General features: G+C 37.1%; 2 protein-coding genes across 2 annotated transcripts; both read right to left on the minus strand.

Moving 5' to 3' along the window:
• Positions 1-3,782: 3,782 nt before the first annotated feature.
• LOC133519985 (THUMP domain-containing protein 1 homolog) lies at positions 3,783-6,210 on the minus strand. The gene has a single exon (XM_061854205.1). The coding sequence runs from the start codon at positions 4,792-4,794 to the stop codon at positions 3,931-3,933; it is 864 nt and encodes a 287-aa protein (XP_061710189.1). The 5' UTR covers positions 4,795-6,210; the 3' UTR covers positions 3,783-3,930.
• A 138-nt stretch (positions 6,211-6,348) lies between these two features.
• LOC133519984 (pancreatic lipase-related protein 2) lies at positions 6,349-20,874 on the minus strand. Its single transcript, XM_061854204.1, has 11 exons — positions 20,481-20,874; positions 19,829-19,946; positions 14,208-14,355; positions 13,248-13,409; positions 13,013-13,108; positions 12,513-12,660; positions 11,937-12,163; positions 11,071-11,236; positions 10,607-10,745; positions 7,655-7,846; positions 6,349-7,111 (listed from the first exon to the last, which is right to left on the minus strand). Exons 1-11 carry the CDS (start codon positions 20,569-20,571, stop codon positions 7,030-7,032), a joined length of 1,569 nt encoding a protein of 522 aa, XP_061710188.1. The 5' UTR covers positions 20,572-20,874; the 3' UTR covers positions 6,349-7,029.
• Positions 20,875-21,510: the final 636 nt, after the last annotated feature.

The raw sequence follows: 21,510 nt of genomic DNA on the forward strand, positions 1-21,510 counted from the left end.
CTGATAGTTTGCAATAGCTAACTAATATTGAGCGTTTGCTATGCGTAGGTATGTATGTACTGTATGTATATTTTGACGAAACATGGTGTATCAATTCAGTTATCATTTTTTATCGTCTTATATTTTAAATAGTTGTAATATTTTACAAGCATTCATTATGTCAATAAACAGACGCAAATATCACGAATTGAGCAATATATTACGCCAAAATAATAATTTATAGCTTATAGTCAGCATCAAAAGTTGCGGTACTTGCGGATTAAGTAATAAACACGAAGGGTTATCGGTTTTCTAGTGACCAACTTGTTTGACTGGCTATAAGTAGGCAGGTTTCGTTGAACTTGACATCGTTGATAATTTTCAGGGGCTTGCTCTTAGATTATTAGTAGGTACAGCTCCAGTGTTGATGCGCGCTATGTCACTGCCAATTTCTATGATAAATCACGTTCCTGTCGTTGCATTACTGTCGCGATTACAATGTTCAATCCATAACTCATTTCATCAAGGAGATTGGCAGTGGCATCACTCGCATCAACGCTGCGCCAGCGCTGCGTTGCAGGTGGCAGCCGTCATCCGTATGTAGGTAACCTTTACAAAGCGTCGTACTAACACTTACGATTTACAATTACGGCGACACGGCTCTCTAACTCAGCAAATTTATTTCATTAAGAGCTTAGACCATCAAATTAGTTGTTCTTACTTACCAATTTTTTGAAACACAAGTATGTACTTACTCGTACACACAAAGTATGTATGGATACAGAGCAAACGCCTACAAAAATGTAATAGCAAACCAACGTCCACTATTCCACATCAACTCGCAATGCTAAGTAATGACAAATTTTCATCATTCTGTGCGATAAAAACCGGCCCGTTGAAAAAGGAAACTCGCTGATTAAGTCACTCGGGGGAAAAAATAAATCGAGAAGCGGCCCTAACGACCGTCAGGGGAAGTCATTAGCTGATGTCCACTGCTGCATGACTCAAATCCAAATTAGATTCTTTTTCGGCGTAAGCAGACACCGCCACTACATTAATTAGTGGTTGCAAAATTTGATGTGGCCGGTCAAAGGTTGATAATTTTGGGTTCAAAAATGATATATGTCCTCTCTTCTTACTAGCGTTATCCCGACTTTTTACCAAGGCCATGGGAGCCAGCTGTCCGCTTGGCATCTGATCCTAAGTAAGTACAAATTTTCACTACAGCGACGCCATCTGACCTTCCTATCCAGAGGGGAAACTTGGCGATTTTGAGATTAGTTAGTGTTTCGGCTGAAACTAGAGTAGGTATCTAAAACCGAACCTTCAGTTTCAGTTTCAGCAAAAAAACCGGTTCTGATTGGACAATAGTAATTTCATAGATTCAGGTGAACTGCATATCAGCTATAAATTCTATGAATAGATACTGAACCTTTACAAGGCATCTTCCAAAAATATATTTACACGTCTCTAAGACAATGACAATAAGGTCGTGTAAACATATTTCTAGAACGTTGACTTGCAAAGATGTTTGTGTACTGTACTGTATCTATAGTCGGCTTGCAATTCGTAATATTTAATAAAATTAGACACCATCAAAACTAGCAATTTTAAGGATTTGCTAACCTCACCATATTTTAGCAGAAGCAGAATACTTAACACAAAACTTAGGATAGCATATGGCTTTTATAACTAAGACTAAATGCTTGTATCGTAGCGCGAGTGCGCTAAGCGCATTAACTAGCAAGAGCAGGATTCAAACTTCAAAAAATCTTAACTATATGATATTAATTTCGTATTTTTTCGCAGCGCATCTCACGCTTACCTAAATACAACTGTACATGTGAAAGATACGCAGCGAGTATTTTCTATTTAAGTTGAGATTTGAAATATTAATGCGGCTTCAATATTATCTAGCTGCAGAATTTTAAGTAAAACCTATCAATTCTTAGTTACTAAACAAATGTACAAGCTTACCATCAATAATAGCCCTTAGTTAACCAATCCACTATCAGTCTCTGACCCATCGCCGAGTACCAAACGCTTTGTTGATTACCCTCCTTTGTTTCAACACCTTTGCCAGCTCCCATTTCCTACTTTCAAAATTAGTTACCGGCTCTCTACTGTTCCACGCTCCTGCATTACTCGCCCCTTTGGAGAATGCTTCGTTATGAGAGGTAATTTCATTTTAGTGTTGTTTTTTCGATGTGTTAGCTTTAGTGGATTTTGGTTTGTATTTTTGCTCAGGCATAATAAAACAACTTTAATTTCATGATAGTAAAATAAACATTAAGTAAATTGACATAGGTATATAATATCAATTATAAGACTGCTGAAATAGGTGTAGGTGCATCGACAATGCACATGTGGCAACCCTAAAATTATACAAGGCCACAGAATTTAACACTATCTTCCGAGTGAAACTGCGAGCTGTGCGCGTGTTTAACACAACGAAACCAAGCGATTTAGCGACCGACCTGATGAATGGGGCAGCGCATATTTTTTAAGATCTTAGGGTTTCTGTTGACGGTTGCCAACAGCATAAAATTTGCTTATTTTTTAATAAGCTCCTGAGTATTTATATCCCCCGGGTTACTCACTAAATATGATATTAAAGAGATAAATGTGTACTTTATCATTCCTTAGTGCTTACACTAGGCCTTAGCCGGAGTGGACGCTCGAAGCTGAGCGTTCGGCGGGGCGTGCAGCGTGGCGTCGGGCTCACAAGTGGTTTGAGTACTTTGAGTAACGTGCACTAAGGCCGTTCCTATACGTTTGCATTTGTTTAACATACACGCCGCACGCCTAATTCGAGCGTCTATTCAGGCCTTACACTTAGTGGCTCACTAATCTCACTATCTATCTATCATCTAGCAATAAGCACGTCTCGCCTTGTCGCGTGCGACCTCATAATATATTAAGAAGCGCTAAGACGAAGCAAGATTTTCTGAGAGCCCGTGTAGCCAACGTGCATATCGTTCACGCTCCGTGGCAAACGAAACGCAACTGTCACAGTCGCACTAATATGGAAGAGTGATAGAGAGATGTGACTACGCTACGCTACGGAGCGTTAACGATTGTAACGTTGGCTACGCGGCCTGTAATGTAGCAATTCACTTTGTCGGTTATCCACCAAATAAAATTATTGTTACCAAAGAAATTAATGTACTTAAGAAATTCAAATGCACATTTCCTAACCCTTTTTACGCCGCTAATCGGTGTTGATCAAATATTTATTCTTTGACCGTCGCGATGGGAGTCGTCGACACTGTCAATGAAAACTCGTCCTAAGAAAACAGTGTGTTCCAACAGGGAAAAAGTTACCTTACTTCATGTTAATACGGTTCAATTTTACACAACGTCCAAATTTTACGATATTGATACCAAAAAGCTTAATCTACCTTGTCAACATCTGAGAAACGAAATACATGCAAAAATAAGCTAGCTCTTTTTTGATATCTATTTACTGATTTTGAAGCTATAACTTAGTTTTTGTTCTCAGGAAAGAAGACAGCAGGCGCCATCTATTGTTTGACCACTACATTTGGACGCGGGAGGCAACTGGTGGGAGGAGCAGCCTGCATGTCGCGTTACGTAACTTTGTTGTGGACGCGGAATGTTGTATAACATCGCATTACATAAACAAACCAAGTTATTGATCAAACTACATTATGTAACCTGATGTGGTCTTTTGTAATCACTGAAGATGCTAATTTATTTTATGGCTAGTTGTTTCTTACAATAATATATATTAGTAAAGTAATTTAATTAAATATGTCCATTTAAAGGGAATTAAAATACAGTTCATAGTTGACCATTTATATTTATCAAAGTTGTTCACATTTTGAAAAGAGTATAGACACATTTTGGTATAGTGGGTTACATAGAAGCATTTACATAACAATATTATATTAAATATATGTATTCCTTACATATTATAACTATAGATTATTAAGGATCCTCTGGATCTTTAGTTTCTGAAATTGAATTAGCCTTCATTCTCTTGGCCTGTGTTGCTTCGCCATCATTATTTTCCTCCTTACATAATTCATGTAAATTATATTTCTTAAAGTTATAATAATCCTCCACAATGCTCAACAAGCAGATTCCTTTTATAATTTCAACAATCACACAGAGCCTAGGATTCTTCAAATCAGCCTTGTTATCACCATTCTTTAGCGTTATCATCTCCGCAAGCTCCTTTATGACCAAGTCGCGGGACACACTACTGTTAAAGCGTTTATTAAAAATCACAGCAAATGTTGAAGACTCTTTCAGAAAATATTTGTCAAACAGTTTCCCAGCACACTCCATGATGTCAGGCAGGTTTGCTTTGCAAGTCGCCATGATGGGAAGTAAGCGCAGGACATGCCGGGTTTTTTGCACTTTTGTTTCCGACAAGTCTTTGATTATGGCGATGGTCAATTCTTCTGGACTAGGCAGATTAGTTTTAATGAAAATGCAGTTCGATGCGCCGGTCTCCACGACCTGGAAGCGTTTGTGCCTGAGCGACTTTTGCGAGTCCACTTTCATAGATTCTACTTCTCGTTTTAGCGCATCGCCGATATCAGTCTCTTCTTCAGATTCACTGCCGGAGCGGTCCTCCGCCGCGCCTGCCGCCGGCTGTGACTTTTCACTTCCCAAATCTGGATACACCTTCTCTGTATACTCATTCAACAGATTGTAAACTTCTTTCACGCAGTCTTTCTCCCTGTAGTTACACGTGCAAAAAAAGCCGCGAAAGCCGGGCTGTAAGAAATATTTGTTCCTACGCTTCCGAAAGTAGAACTTCTTCTTTTTTCTTGTGTCACCCATTATAACCGTTTATATGTAGTGAACTAAAAGTTAACTTTTGACGAAGCCTGGACTCTGGAGTATGATATAACAGATTATTACGTATTGAATTGGAATTATAAACTCACAATCATACCATCAACATGTCAAGTTGTCAACAAACGTCAAACAAGTTGTCATTTAGGTTGAGACATTTTTACGAATCTTAACCGCAAACAGGTATCTCATCTTAGGCGCTCTTCACACGATGAGGTAACAGCAGAGAGTAGTATAATGATAAAGTATGTGCCCTGTTGGGCCCAATACATTCCACGACTCTTCTCTTTCCGAACAGACTAACAGGTGTCATATAAAAATAAAAATTACGGCCATAAAATGTTGACCACTCATAATAGACCGAGAGCCAGGAACAATTTTCATTACCAATCGCCTCCCGGCTGAAAACTCGTGTAGTGGTTAACGGCTAGGTATGATGAATCCTGGTGGACGTCAGCTGCCGCTCCGTTGGTGGGTTGAGGAATGGCAACCACCGAAACACATAAAACAAAAAAAATTGTCATCGCCTCCCGTTTAATCCTTTTGTCAAACGATAGTTCAGATGCTGTTATTATTTAAAAAAAAATTCGTCAGCCGGTTATATCGCGGTGGTATGAACATCAGCTGGTCGCATGAACATGTAAAAAATAAGCGCTATATCTTTTATGCCAGCAATAACAAATCATAAAACTTTGCATGTAGCATTTCATCAGGCGTAAACGCCTGAAAAGCCATCAACGGATTACGCAATTTACACATTACGCATACTTTGCCGCACGTGTGGTAAGGCGCATATTTTTTACATGTTCATTTTATAGCTGACGGTCATTCCACCGCGATAGAACCGGCTGACGATTTTTTTGGTTTAAAACAGCATCTAAACTATCATCTGACAAATTATCAGCCGGGAGGCGATGACTGACGAAATATGCTCCTGGGCCGCGGTCTATAATATCTGGGGGCACGGTAATGCCCCACCAAGACGAGCGCGATAGTAAAATTAGGTTGTTAAAATCTAAAACTAATTTCGTGGTGTTACCGTTTTCTCTCGCATCGTAACTTTTATAATATATCACAAATTGGGGGCAGAGAAAGGAATAACGCAGCGAGAACAAACTATGAGATGAATATATTGGAGTATGTACCAATTAGGTCTTGTGTATGTGCACTTACCTCTATACAGAGCAAGTAACAAGCAAAAAAGGTGCAGACTCTACGTACAATGCATTTCTGCAGCTTGAGCAAAATCGAGTATGGTTAATTTCAGAAGAAAAAGAATTTATTAGCACAAAAAGAACATAAATTAATATATAAAGGAACAGAACAGAAAATTGTGCTAAAAGGTCTTCACTCAGCTTGATACCACGAAATGAGTCCTAGAACACACTACGTGACGCTGACGCTTTATAACTCAAAACTAATATTACTATATACATTCCTCATTGTATTTTTACTAGTATATGACAGAGATGGGCGCAATTATGGTAACCCGAGGCACCCCGAGGTCTATACCAGTGGGAACAGAAGTGAAGTCAGATGGATTTTTTATGCATTCTAAAATAAAATTCTTTATTTAGTACTTTATTTTTAAATCACATATCTTTTTTTCTGTTCATAAAATTATGTTATTCATAAAATAAGTATACTTAATGTTCTATATATAATGTTATTTTTTTATATTTACAATCTTACGTAAAAGAATAAAAAGACTTAGACATAATTCATATAAAATAGTAAAGTAAATTAATTATCAATAATGGTATTAATTAGACTATGACTAATTAAAGACAAAATCTAAAAATTATCCATAAATACTTTATAAATACTTTCAGTATAGATTTTGCATTGAAAACCGATTAATAACGCTAAACATGTAGATAACAATAATTATTAAAAATTATGCTCACACATAATAATCCAATGCATGAATTTTATTCACATTGAAATAAGCGCTGGTCAGCGAGTCATGTCACAAAAAATTCGTTAGGAAATTTAAAAAAATCTTTACCTGGCAGTAATTAGAATTACCATTAGAAGACTATGCTTGAAATTTACCTTATTTTTTTCGCCATATTTATGGGATAAATAAAATTATTGTGACATGTCCCTTTGGCCGAGCTTTAATTAGCTGATGTTGTTCTAAATAAGTATGAGAATTTTCATAGAACTGCACCTTATGAGTGAGATCTTTAATTGTAATATTCAAAGCTGTGTGACAGCTTAAAATCTGCAATATTTAGTCTTCATCACTGAAGGAAGGTTTGCAACCACTGGTTTATTCATTTTTGGACACACGGTGATACTGAAACAATTAAAAAAACATTGTAAAACTCTTAACATACGTGTTTTTTTTTTAGTTATTACACTTATTTCTTAAGAAATTCAAAGGTGTATGTGAAGTCCTCAATCCGCATTGGGCTACCGTGGGAACTATAGCCCGAGCCCTCTCGCGCATGAGAGGAGGCTTGTGCCCAGCAGTGGGACGTATATAGGCTGAATTATTATTTATTAATTTTATTATTATTTTTTACACTTATTTCTATTAACATATTATAAATACCTATTAGAAGTAGGTAATATCAAATCAAGATATTGAAGTCCAAATGCTACTCTTATTTTATATCCTTGGTCCTGACAATTTTTTGCACAACTACGTGTTTACACATAGATGCAATATTAATGATAATGACAAAAATAATGGGAATGGGAACCGCGTGTGAGTTCCGAACAAGCAACATACACGAACAAGTTGCCTTAACCAACAGCCAACTAAACTACCGAAAATTTCTAAATAGTCAATCCTTTTATTATATTACCAATGACATAATAATTAATAAAGACTTACTCAGTATTGTATTCAATGGAAGACAGCTTAAGGTACTCGACGTAGACGCTCGGGGATTTGAGCAGCCGCCACGTGATGGGGTTGAACAGGTTGGTCTCGTACTTCCACTCCACCATCACCGACAGCGGCGGCAGGCCGGTGTCCCTCACCGCCACCATCTGTTTATCTATGTCCCCGGGTTTGTAGTATTTCCTGAAACACGTAAGAGGTTAAGAAAAACGCCGGTCAAGATTTCAAAAAACGATGTTTACATTTTAAAACAATTACACCATTAACCTTTCGTATCGTATGCCTTGTCCCGTATACGTCCCAGACAATTTGGACTGTAATTTACGTTTCAGGGTTATTAGCCCCAGCGACCTCCAAGGAGGAGTTTTGGCCGAAGGATGTCAAGTTTCGTCGGTTCCGAGGCTGGCTTCCTGACACTGCGGCGTTGCGTAATGCATCACAACCATAATGTGATTGGTAGTGTTTAATTTTAAGATATATTGTTATAATATGTATGTTAGTTTTAAGGTATTTATTTATGGGCCACTAGTTGCCTGAAATAAACATTTTCATTCATTCATTCAGTAGTAATTTTTTAACAAGGGCATACGAAGGGATAAGGCAGCTAGAGTTAGGCCAAGCTAAGTTGGCAGCAATTTTGTTAGCCGAGACTATGCAAGGGTCAACATCAAACGTCTATCATATTATGACGCTTAAATAATACTTTTACAGTTTGGACTATCAAAATCGCTGCCATCTTAGCTTGGTCTAACTCTAACTATGTCTTTACAGAAAACCGCAACTTACAAGAAACAAGAAAACGACCTCTCACCATAAACGCATATGTACCGTCTCATTTCCATCGTTGGTAAAATTCGTGTTTATAGAAAGCAAATTTTCACTAACATGAAAATTTTAAAGAAAACTTGCTGATTAAGAAAATCTTTTGAGAAATAATAAACACTAGGGGGCTTAGCCAAAATGAGAATCATAGGTATAGGTACATCGATATGTCAAACGAAAAGTCACGTGACAATTTCCATGCGTTATTAGTAATGGTTGGCGTTGTCTATCAACTACTGGAATACAAACCTAGCAGACTCCTAGTTATGTATGTATTTCAGTATCGCAGCGGAATATTTAAAGATAACGGTCAAGGCTAAATAATGAAATAAGATAATCATCAAAACAAACATACATATTGACGCAATTTAGGAAATGCAATCAATAACGAAATTAAACAACAATATGTTTTTATTACGAAACTGATGAGGTGTGACCCGTGTGACGTCAATGACCGAAGCTGGAAGGTATGATTCGCGATAATGAAGGGAGATAATACAGATCCGGCAACAAATACGTCATGATGTCTGTGATCTGTTACGACCTGGCGTAACCTGATGATCTTAGAGCGTTTTCACATTGTGCGATCCGACATCGGATGTTGGATACGGCCACACAGAAGTAAAAATTTAAAGCACCCGTTTATATTTATTTATTCATTTCCGTTTATATTTAATGTTCAGAAAATAAACTTAAACAAAAAAAGGACTTGACGCCATAGGGCACTCTCTAGCAGCTGCTTTTCTCCAAAGATTATCCGACATATCTGATATGGGATCGGATTATATGAAGCTCTTATGTGGACATAAATACCGCAATACCTACAGCTCGTTTATTGTATCATTACAACTTATAATATAAAACAAAGTCCCCGCCGCGTTTGTCTGTTTGTATGTACGTTCGCGATAAACTCAAAAACTACTGAACGGATTTTCAGCTATCAATAGTGTGATTCTTGAGGAAGGTTTAGGTGTATAATTTAGTATGGTTTTGTGTAACCCCTGCGAAGCCGGGACGGGTCGCTAGTTGTTAAATAAGTACCCAGTTTTACAAAAATGTCACTTAGAATTTTAAAAGTCCATCCCAGACGTATTGGTATTACGATGATTTTGAATAGTGTTCTTCTCATTGATTGTTGCAAGGCTGTGTCAAGAGCGGTGTCTTCTATGTTAGGATATTTTTTGTGGGTTTATTCAATAGGTAGCTACAGATTCAGAGTTCAAGAACATAGCAATAGTGGTTTTAGGAATCTGTATTTTGCAATGCCTAACATAGGTGCTTCTTGCTTATTTGCGCGAAGTAAAATTATTAAATTTAACTTTCAGATTGTATAAGGTTCCCCCAACGTGCAAGGGAGCGTAAACTTTAGGGGCAGCACCTGCATATTGGCATAAAGATGTCAAGTTTGAGTTTTCAATTTAGGTCACAATGTCCGGTACACTCCTGCCTACACATAGGCCTGTACCGGAAAGGTGTATATGTAATAGTACATTATTGCAGAGGCCGGGAAAGGGCAATTCGTGGAAGAACTTCTATTGCTGTTCCTGCCGAGGCATATATAGTGCTTTTCTCCAAACATGCGAGGAAATCAAGTAAAATAATCATAATTTAAGCATCAACCAGCACTCAAATCGAACCTTCACATGAAAAACGTCAAAAACAATTTCCCTCTTTAATAATTTTAAAAGTTAAAGGCACAACTATTCTGCCATTCAGTACCATTCAATATTCGCTCAATCAATACAATTATGCAATACGAGTATGAGCTGTATTTGCACGTATGAGATCCTTAAAGTGCCCTTATGCAGTATTCACACGACCATACACAACGGTCTTACACGACTCTATCATATAGCTAGAAATGATGCTGACCGGGTCATGTAGACGCAGCCTGCGGCTATAATTAATTGGCTGTTTGCGTTTTTCTTAGTGGATTCATGTTTTTAAAAAGTAAAAAAACAATACAGTAATAACTTCCTGTCCGCTAAAACACGACAACAATGGTTTGATTTTTTTTAAGTTGAGTTTGACCATAACGAAGAACTTCCTGTACTATTTTTGCTACAATAAGGTGAACATTTCCGAGCATATTGGAGAAAAATTGATATTATTGATACTTACTGTTCCTCGTCCAAGAACTTGTGATTGCTCTTGTTGTTATTTCTGTCTATGAGAGTGATCTGCACTCTTCCCACATCAGGTCCGTGCGTTCTGCTAGCCGTCGAGTTGGACACCTTCAGCACCACTTCGTAATGCACTCCTGAAAATGATACATATTTCGTTATTATCAGTGTCGTGGCTAGGCGTGGGCGAAGCGGCCCCTCGACCACGGCCTCGCACTAAAGGGAGCCCCGCGGGAGCCTTTTTACCTTGGGAATACACATTGAAAGAAAAAGGCCTCGCAGTTAAAACTGCACCCACGGCTAGATTAGTTCATTATACGCTACTGGTTATTATCATTAACGCTGGTTATTTAATTCACTGGGCAGACACCATTCTTCGGAAATCGAAAATAATTAAATAAACATGTTTTTACTGTCTTTTAATTACTTAAGCGTAAATGCCAAAAAAGGGTAAGTACTTACTGCAGTATGGTTTCTTGCTTCCAGTTTTCCCGTACAGCGCGACGTTCGAAATGGTGTCCACAAGCCCTCGATCCAGCAGTTCCTTGTACGCCTTGTACGAATGGTATCCCATCGGGATACAGAGGTGTGTCTGACTGCATGATGTACAGTTCCCGGCCACGAATGCCTGAAAGACAGGGTTATGGTTTATGGTTTAAGATATTTATTTCTCAAAAGATTTACATAAATCACTTACTGAGAAAACAATAATTTTGCTTAAATCTAAATAGGAGAGGGTAGCATGCAAAAACGGTGAACGACTTACGTACAAAGACGCTTGGTAACAACATGCGCAATGCAATAATATCTTATGTTATGTGACTATCATCTAAGTATGGTCAATCTCTCAATCGTAATGTAACAAATCATTAATATAGGGAGCGTGCATAAATTGTGGGGGCAGTACAGGAGACGTCAGATTTTCGGCGTGAGGTGTAAATGTGAAGTTTATGCTTCCAATGTAGGCAACAAGATGGCAGAATTTACTATGCACAAGAAAACGTACGAGGACAGTAGATTAGGCAGTTTTAGCGTGAAACGTGCGCTACAAACCTTTTTAAAACTATTTTACGAAAAGACTATATAATAAAAGCTCTTCGGTCACAATTTATTTAACGCAATGTTTCAAGACCCCATTATTAAGAGTTTCGTAGCTAAAACGACAGATATAGAACCCTTATCGTTTCACCACAGCTATTTTTAAATGAAAGGGAACTAGTTATTTGTTGTATCAAATCATGCCTTTGTGATTACTCTCATAAGATATTTGTAATTACATGTAGACTTACAGGTGTACAATATACGTGAATAAATATAACAAGACTGACCTCATAGGACTCGCACTGTATGAACATAAACGGGCAAGACGGCGAGATGCTCTCAGTGAAGAACTCGTAGCTCCTCTCGTGGTTGCAGCCCACGGACTTGACCATCCACTTGTACATGTCGTCGTTGAGGGTGGTGACGTGGTTGTCGACCTTCTTGCAGCCCGGCTGGATGACGCCGCCGTTCGGGTAGAAGTCCACGTGGCCTATTGCCTCGGACATACCCAAACCTGGAAATTGTGAATACTGTTTTTTGACTGTGAAATTGTGATTTGGAAACCGTGAATTTTTAATTGGATAATGAGAACAAAACAGGTGAATTTAATATAGACACAGGCGTATAAATTTAACTAAATGTATTATTAATTCAACTATTTATATATTTAAACGAAACAAGTACAAATGGCGGACTTAGTGGTATTTAAACAAACATATCTGCGTTACTTTCGTCACTTTCCGTTATTAAGAAAACGGATGTATTCTAAATATTTCGTCAAAACGGCAAATAGGCAAGTGTGATTCTGTAACAGATTTATGGCAGAATAGGTAGCAATAAATAGTTGTACTGAAGTTTATTACCTGCATAATACAACGGCATGGCGTTACTGTGTATGATGTCCACGTACTTGGCGTCCGACCGGTCTAGTCGCACCAGCGTCACGGTCTTACTGAAGTATGGCGCAGCGGGATCCAAGCCTGTTATTCTTCCTAGTTTCAAGTTGAATTTCTGGAATAGGTACGATTAGGTGATTATCAAATGGTTCGAAAGGAAAAGACTCGGAATAGAATTTTCAAATTCAAAAACTTATACTCTGTATATTTAGGTATATAAATAATAGTAAACAAAATCTACCCTCAAATGGATATTTGGTAGCGGGTAGATGAAAACATTACATGATCAAATAACGTAGGACGTTAAACTCAGGTCGTTCAGTGACAGATCCAGGTGGTTTTGTTTTTGGTTGGTTAACCAATAAATGTTATAACTACCCCAAAATTTACAAATTGTTTGTTTACTTTTATTTAAGTACCTAAAGATACAGTCTCAAGTAAATATCGGAATAAGTTATATAATAAACCTTTTGTAAAGCGTGCCCGCAGTAACCGCCCAAATGCGCACCTAGAGAATGTCCGATGAAGTGGAAGTTGTCCAAATTCTGCAGCCCCAACACTTCCTGTAACAAAAAAATATACATTATTGTGGAGGCGGGAATATTTTATTGAACAACGACTACTGTTGCGGCATCTTTGCCTTCAGTGAGGCATGTGGCAGTAGCTATGTAAAAGGTCCACTTTAAAAAGCAAAGACTATACCTTAATGTCTTTGACGAGATGAGCTGTCATGGCGCCAATGAGCCTGATGTTGGCAACAGCTTGTCCGTAAGGCGGCTGGGAGCCTCCACGCCAGTCTACCACGAGTACTGTTGCCGCATCGTTGCCTTCTAGATTCAGTAAAGCGTCCGCCATGTTTTGGATCTGAAATAGAACAGTTTGTTGTAATGGTAGTTGTCATTTAGATTTTTTATACTACGTCGGTGGCAAACAAGCATACGGCCCGCCTGATGGTAAGCAGTTTCCGTAGCCTATGTACGCCTGCAACTCCAGAGGAATTACATGCGCGTTGCCGACCCTGACACTCCGCACCCTCGTTGAGCTCTGATTTAGATTTTAATCTAGAAGAGTAATCTTAGATAATTAAGTTAACTACCGAAAGAGACCATATTAATAAAAAAAAAGTTGGTTACGGGTGGTGTATGAGTAAACTAAACCAGCATCTCTTTTTCTCAAAATATTTAATGAAATTAAGTCTAAGTCGGGAGGAGTAGAAGAGGGAGCTGGAAGGGGTAGACCTCTGTCGACTTTCTCTGATCAAATCGGGTAAATCCTGATGAAAGGCCAGGTCAAGAGCACCCTATACCGGCGAGCGTATCTGAGGAATGTTATGAAAATGAAGGAAGCGAAAGAGGTATGTCAGGATCGTAGCAAGAGGAAATCCTTGGTCTCTGCCTAATACCCCTCTGGGAAATAGGTGTGATTATATGTATGTAAAGTCTAAGTGCAAGTTATAAAGCAGTTTACCATATGTAACTTCTGAAAGATACCTTAACCTTCTGAAGGCGACGCCTCTTACAATCCGAAGGTTAATAAAATACACTTCTTATATTTAATCGTGCGCGTCTGTGGACATCTTCGGTGTCAAAGATTTAAAAATATGTAACTACCGAAATACAGCTTATTTAAAAATAGCAGTTCCATAATACAAGAAAAGCATACCCATTTCTTATCCCCGCCTTCCAAAAACCCGTGGGAGATCAGATAGAAAGGTCCTCTCGGGTCCAGATTCGCGTTTCGAACTTTTTCAACGTTGTCAGCTTCTAGTAACACTGGTATCTTCCTGTTCCGTCTGGTAAACACTGGATATCTGAAAGTAAAGATAAGTTTTTACAATAAAATATTGACTTTGACTTTACATTATTAAATACAATACAATTCTAATTCGTAACATTAGTGTGAGGATGAAAGGGTTTTAATATAATTATAATTGCTATAATTTAACGTCCGATCCGTTTCATGTCTACCCACCAACGCTGTCACTGAGCATATTTTTCAAACGAATTCCTATAAAAAGACGTAGACGTAGTCATTGAACTAGGTATATTCTATTTTAAAATAACCCAATCCACCCATACAGGATACCATCAAAACTTGCATTTCCAACATGGTTTTAATCTGTCAGACCTGAACATTGATATTGAATATTGATTGAACTCTTCAAATAATGTTATGGATTATTCTAAAGTTTTTCAGGCATTTGCTCTTAAATATATAGTTATTTCAGATAAGATCGAGACATAATCGTATTGTTTTAAAAGGTTTCATAAAATTTTAATATTCGTAATTTAAATAAGACCAATACCAATGCTGATGTATTAATTCCGAATAAACCAATTAACATATAACTATTTAATTCCGAATAAACCAATTAACATATTAACATTATCTAGTTTAAACAACAATACGTAAGTACAGTTGTTTACAGCAAGCTAGGCTGTTTCATTTCTTATTTAGTACGGACAAAAGATTACGGCCAAGCCATAAGCGTGATAAGGCGGGGGCTCGTCCGTGACATCAATCATTAACAGACATAACAAATGTTTACGTCCCATAATTGCATAGTGACGTGCCTTGATAAACAAGCTAGCTATCCACGACAGCACCGTGCGCATCGTGTGCAACAAGCCAGTTAGTGTAGAATCTTGCAAGTTTCCAATAGATGTTCTTTTTGTGAGGATTAAATATTTATAGAATTAACTTTATTAGTAACTGCACTAAAGAAGTAAAATGAGAGCCAAACTCATGGCTTTCTTCAGGAAATCATACGGTTAATATCATGTTTTATCGTACTGTGGTGTCTGTGTGACGGGAATTAGGTCGTCCACTAGCTGGCGCGGTTGCACGGAACGGGTGAACGAGTTAATGAAAAATAGTATGAACAACGCTAACTGGCGCGGAAGGGTGCGAAGGATTTTACCTACAATAGCACCCGCGTGCGTGCACCCGTGGCAATTAGCGGACGCCCTTACAGTGTGAAGACTATGAAGCGTTGTACGTTTTTAAAAAGGGTCAACTTTTCTTAAGGGCGTAATTTTTGTTTTTATTTAAATTTATTTTTTAAAGATACTTACGTCCTACGTATTTAAATAAAATCCTAAAAAATGGAAACAGATGCATTGTATTTTTAATTCATAACACCGTTTTCATTTTTGTTTTCAATTTTCTAAAATTGGCCGTTTTATTTATTTATTTAAACTTTATTGCACACATAAAGAAAAATGTACAAATGGTGAACTTAATGCCAAAAGGCATTCTCTACCAGTCAACCATTGGGTCAAACAGAGACATTTGTGTATGTTGGTGCTGGGAAAAATAATAACAAATAATAAGGAAAAAATTAAACGTGAAGTCAAATAATCATTGATCATTTTTAAAACACAACTCTCTACTTATGAATGCAGTAGGAGTTTTGAGCTCAAGTAATACCGGACGAACTCAAACGAGATAAAATGCATAGTGAATTACGTGTTTGTACTGCATGTGCATTATCGGTTCTGGGTTTGGGTCTAACGACCTTTGCGCGTGGGCGTGGCTGATAAGAAACGGATCTCATTGTCTTGAAAATAACCTCCGCGTAGGTCGGAGTTCGGCTCTCGAAAATTCTAATGACAGTTCTAGATTATTTTCAGATTCGTTAGATTGGCTTATGTTAAATATTGTATTTTTGTGTATCCATTTGTTAATTTAAAAAAATGCAAAATATATGACTGAAAAATTCGATCAGGGTCCTTATCACGCACAGAGAGAGACAGTTATGAATTTTAACGGCATTAATGGTGAATGATCTATTCACAACTAACGTACAGGAGATCCCCCATTAGGGTTAAAAAGGGGTTGAACATGTGTAATGGGATCGATTTGAGCAGGGACTTGAAATTAGTAGGATGAGAAAATATTAGAAAGTACCAATACAATTGTTTGTACTTTTTAAATTTAGTTAAAAATGGGAAGTTAAAAAAGAAAAGTGTGGGAAATAAATGCACGCGGGTGAAGTCGTGGGCAACAGCTAGTCAATTAAAATGCGAAGTGGATCTTTATTTGCATGTTCTCGCAATCAGTATGAAAACCACAAGAATACCTTTATCAATACGATTTAACGCTGAATTGTAATGAGGATAAATAACAACCAATTAGTTGTAATCGGAGTAAATTATATTAATTAATAGTCTTAATGGTCTTTCAGGGATATGTGTATTTGCGTAACAATTAATAATTGTAGCAAAAGAGCTTGACATCGTTTTAGTTTAGACTAGCGTATAAGTAGAAATATACCTAAAGCTGTAAGTCATATCTCGCAGACAGCTAATAGTTAGCTTCGAAATGGCATATAATGCGGGTGCTGGTCTTATAGCCATTCACTGGCTCCTTATAAAGCAATGGGAATTATTTTTTCACCTCGTAGTCAGATTTGGTGGCTAGCTTAGAAATCGGAAACGTTTGAGTATAATAACCAATTAAAAATGCGCACGCGTGTCCTAATCTGTTAGCCAGAATAGATAGCTTTTGAGAAATGTCGCCGCTCGTATTGTAACCAGATAAGAAATAGGAACGATATTCCCATTTTGTAGCGAGAAAGCGAGATCTAATGTAACTAAATTCAAAATGAGATATATGGCTTACCGTTTCGTAGGCAGTTATGAAATAAACTATTCGATCGAGCTTCGAAATAGAAAATTTTATTTCCCGTCTTATAGCCCTAAGGACAAGGAAAAGAGGGAGCAGAAAAATTGGAAGTGCCAACTAGACGGCGGAAGTATCAGAATGTCTAACCCTGGCCTCAAGGCGTGTATAATTCACCTTCTATACGTCCCATTGCTGAGCACAGGAAGGCACAAGCCTTCTTTCATGTAAGACGCCTTTGGCCTAGCTCGTACATAAGTCGGATTAGTAAGGATCCTAATTTTTGCGAATTTCCTCATGGTGTTGTCCTTCACCGATTGTAAACATTAATTTAATTTAATTAAGTTAATTTAGTTGTAAATACCTAATTTATGATTGAAGCCTTTTGTTAAATAAATAAATATTTGTAATATTTAGTTATGCATCTGCCTAACTTTATAACACTACCAAGAAACTTAAATCTTGTGATCTAAAATTCATCTCCACCAACTTCTTACTTGAAATAAACAAACTACTAATTGTAAGTTAAGTTTCCTCACATGTATTATGGCTTCCGACTTTCTTTATAGGGTTCCGTAACTCAAAAGGAGAAAAGGAACCTTTATGTTTAATGTACGTAGAGACAAAGTTTCATTCTATGATAAAATGCGTATTTAACAGATGTCGATTATGTTATGTGATAGGTGCGTAATTTGAGATAGGATAGGCCTGTTCGGGGCATTGTACCTACTGCGAAATTAATTCCTAAGCGCGATTTGTACCAATACTACAAAAGCATGACGCGTCAAACAAGAACGAATTAGTTCATAAAATTGTAAGTTATTACTTACATATTATACTTTTGTACATATATACGTAATTAATTTTAAAGTTACCTACACGCCAAACTGCTTATGCAGACAGTGTTCACTTTTTTATAATTTTATACTGCACCTAAATGAATCAAGTAGAGTAGAGAGCGGTTTATTCGTGGCAAAATAAAAGAAGAAAACAACAAGTAACAAAACATAACTCAGCATGGTACTAGCCTGACTGGGCTAGCGCTGGTCTTCCGTCGGGGCCATTAAGTAGATACCGTACTTAAGTTGCTACTGGACTTATCCTAAATTTAACTATATTGTCTTCTTATAGGGTGAATACATAAATACTCAAATGGTATAAAATGCAGGTTCATCAAAGTACATTAAATTTATATCATGGTGTTAGGTGCATTAGTTGGGGGAAAGAGACAGTATGCTTGAATATACGTTAGAAATAAAGAGAAGAATGATTGATTGAATGAGAGAGATAGAAATAGGATTAGGTTAGAGTTAGATAAAATAGAAATATATTCATTATGGCCGAAAACTTGTTTCAATCTTACAATGGGACTTTTTTTCTTAAATAGAAGCGGCTCGTCACTCGGCGAGTCCCGCAAGGGATGTGAAACAAGTGCAGTGAGCGCCAAAAAAATAACTCCTTAATTAGTATCAACGCAATCATGTTAACTACATTACTCATTTAAAAATAATAAGCACCTTTTACACTACAAGGATGTGTTGATAAAAAGAAAACAATATACTTAATTGTAATGACCGTAATTACTAAAGCACTTGCGATGACAAAAATTTCATTTGATTTTCGACTTTACTCGCATGTATAGAGCACCGTTTCTTGAATGCTCTTTTTGTTTAATCGTAGAACGTAGACGATTTTAAAATTAACCGCCGTGAGAATTTTAATTGGATAAAAAGGTCTAGTTGAGGGGAAAACGCTGTTAATGATAATTAGGTTTTAAACATAACAATGTCTCGGATATAAATTACCTAATACATTTTTCACCACAACAGCTTGTAAAGGCTTTCTTTATTCTTACGAAAACTGAGGAATTTACATTTTATCCACAACTAATTTGAAGCAAATTTTGAGTTGTTTCCTTAAATTGGTGGAATTTACTTTTAAGTGATAGTTTTGAATGATAAATATTTAGCGTTTAATAATAGCGTTCGTTCGGATTTGATTTGTAATTAGTATTTTAATAGCGTTTTGGTGCCGTAATAATTTTGTTTGGCTCGGTAGCAAAGTTTATTTAACCCTCGTGCCTTGAAACCTTCGCAAAGCTTGCAAATCAGTTTTTTAACAATAAAGAAAGTCTTTATCAGCCCGGTATAGTGAAATAGTTATTTGTTTTACAAGGGGGCAAAGTTGTTGTTTAACCGCTCGTGCTAATATTGATACCCGAGCAAAAGATTCCAAAATTAAACCACGAGCGAGCGTAGCGACGAGGAAATGGAATCTTGAGCATTACGAGGGTTTCAAGCCATGAGGTTTAGACAAATTTTGCCTCCGAGTGAAACAAAAAATTTTACCACACCAACGCGAGGAAAATATTAACTATGAAATACCAATAAAAACAAACCACATCAAATCCAAATAAACGTGATAAAAAAAGTATCATTTAAAAGTCAATTCTACCAGCTAACATAAGGAAACAACTCACAATTTGCATCTGCTTACTTTGCCCGAATGCAACTTTCTCATTAGTTTTTGAACAATCAAGAGGGCCTTTACCAGTTCGTGTAGTGAAAAATAATAGAATGGGTTTTGCATATGTTATTATTGTACTTATGCGTGGTGGGGCAAGACAGCGGTGAATGAAGCCAAAAGAAAGGAAAACGTACCTTATGCGCATGGATTGAGGAGACTCTGGGAAGTAGTTGTCAGGCCGATGTTCCGTCCAGGGATACGCCTTCGAAAAGCACCCGAATGATTCGTAGCATCGCTCCAAATCCATATCATCTACAAAATGATAACAATAACTACTCGAAATGATTAGGACACTATTTAAAATAGGTACCTTGTTGTTACATATAGATAATTTCAGTAGATAAACAAAATAAATTTTCTACTAAATATTCAAAGACAAAAAAATTTTTAGGTATTTATTATGTTTATTGTTTATAACCGTAAACTCGGCAACGGATAGATCGTAGTTACTACAATGACCATAATAATATAGGTACATTACTGTGATTTGAGATACACATTTCTACTGCCATGGTAATAATGACGAGTTCGGTTATAAATATGTAGTTTAGTTTATAAGTAGGTACTTTAGTTAAAACCAAAAGGATTCTTTAGATTTCCAAGGAAAATGAATTTTAAGAAAATTACGTTGAAAAAATACTGTAGTTCTTTAAAGTAGGTATTTAAATTTCACATGTAGGTAATTAGATAAACTTGGCGTGTGGTACAATTAATCTCATAAAGCGAATAAATGGTAGCAAAAAAAAAATCGGAAACTATCTTTAAAAAATTAAAACATGTACTAACCATTAACACTAATCTGAACTCCAGTAGAATTCTGTTTCTCCATCAAGACCAATATGGTCTGCACCATGAGAGACATACTTTTGTTGAACATTTTGATCACTTCACAGCACGTGTGTTATCGAGACGCGATTGATTTGAACTAATTGTTCCGAGTGTGTATCGTTGAATGAGATGCGACCGCGAAGTTTGTTGTTTAAATAGACGCTGAGGGTGCGAGCGCGAGATACGAAAGGGTTCCTGACATAAATTTGTTTACCAAGGCTATTATCTTAAACAGGTAGGTAAGAGGAAAACTTGCATTATGCACGAGAATACGCAATCAAAAAGGATAAAGAAACCCTTTCATATTATGAAAGTGCCAAACTTAAAAGAAAATTAAGCGCTTGATGCTGTGCGCATTCCACAAAAAATTGGATACAGGTGAAAAAATGAAGAGAATAGTCAAAAATTTTAAGGTTTTCTTTGGTATTGGTAACGCATTCCGCATCCAGCTAATCTTCTTTGTGATCTCGCGACGCCCCTACTGACCATTACGCGTAGCAATACCAGAGCGTGCAGATGATCCGGTGTAGATATATTAGGTACTCAAAAATAATTTATATTAAAAACGCGAACTAGACCAAGCTGAGTCAACCAGACCCTTAACAGTCATTACCTAACAGACCATGTATTCCCTTGATTGGACGTGCGAGTATTTAGAATTATATCGGGCCAATGTAACATGACACAAAGATCCGTAGCAACATGTAATGTATGTAAAATGCTTTTATGCTGGTTCATCTAAACCTCGTCCGTGTTCGGGAGCAATTAGATTGACACAACAGATCCGACGGCAGACGTTCCGGGAGTCGATAACAGGGGTTACACGTTATCGTGTATTTGTTGAAAACCATTGACGCACGAACAGTCTGGACGATTGTGCAAGTACACACTATCTACAGAGAACTATCTACCTATAGTGCAAAGCTTCGTCTGTCATGTGGTCTGCACTGAATAAGTATGTATATATGTACCTATATGTAATACGCCT

This window comes from Cydia pomonella, chromosome 7, assembly GCF_033807575.1.
Source record: "Cydia pomonella isolate Wapato2018A chromosome 7, ilCydPomo1, whole genome shotgun sequence".
Taxonomy (NCBI): Eukaryota; Metazoa; Arthropoda; class Insecta; order Lepidoptera; family Tortricidae; genus Cydia; species Cydia pomonella.

Coding starts and splice junctions, on each gene's coding strand:
- LOC133519985 (XM_061854205.1), bottom strand. CDS start 4,794: ATGGGTGACACAAGAAAAAAGAAGAAGTTCTACTTTCGGAAGCGTAGG.
- LOC133519984 (XM_061854204.1), bottom strand. CDS start 20,571: ATGTTCAACAAAAGTATGTCTCTCATGGTGCAGACCATATTGGTCTTG. Junction 14,356..19,828: donor CCTCAATCCATGCGCATAAG/GTACGTTTTCCT, acceptor CTTTACTTTCAG/ATATCCAGTGTTTACCAGAC. Junction 10,746..11,070: donor AAGCAAGAAACCATACTGCA/GTAAGTACTTAC, acceptor TATCATTTTCAG/GAGTGCATTACGAAGTGGTG.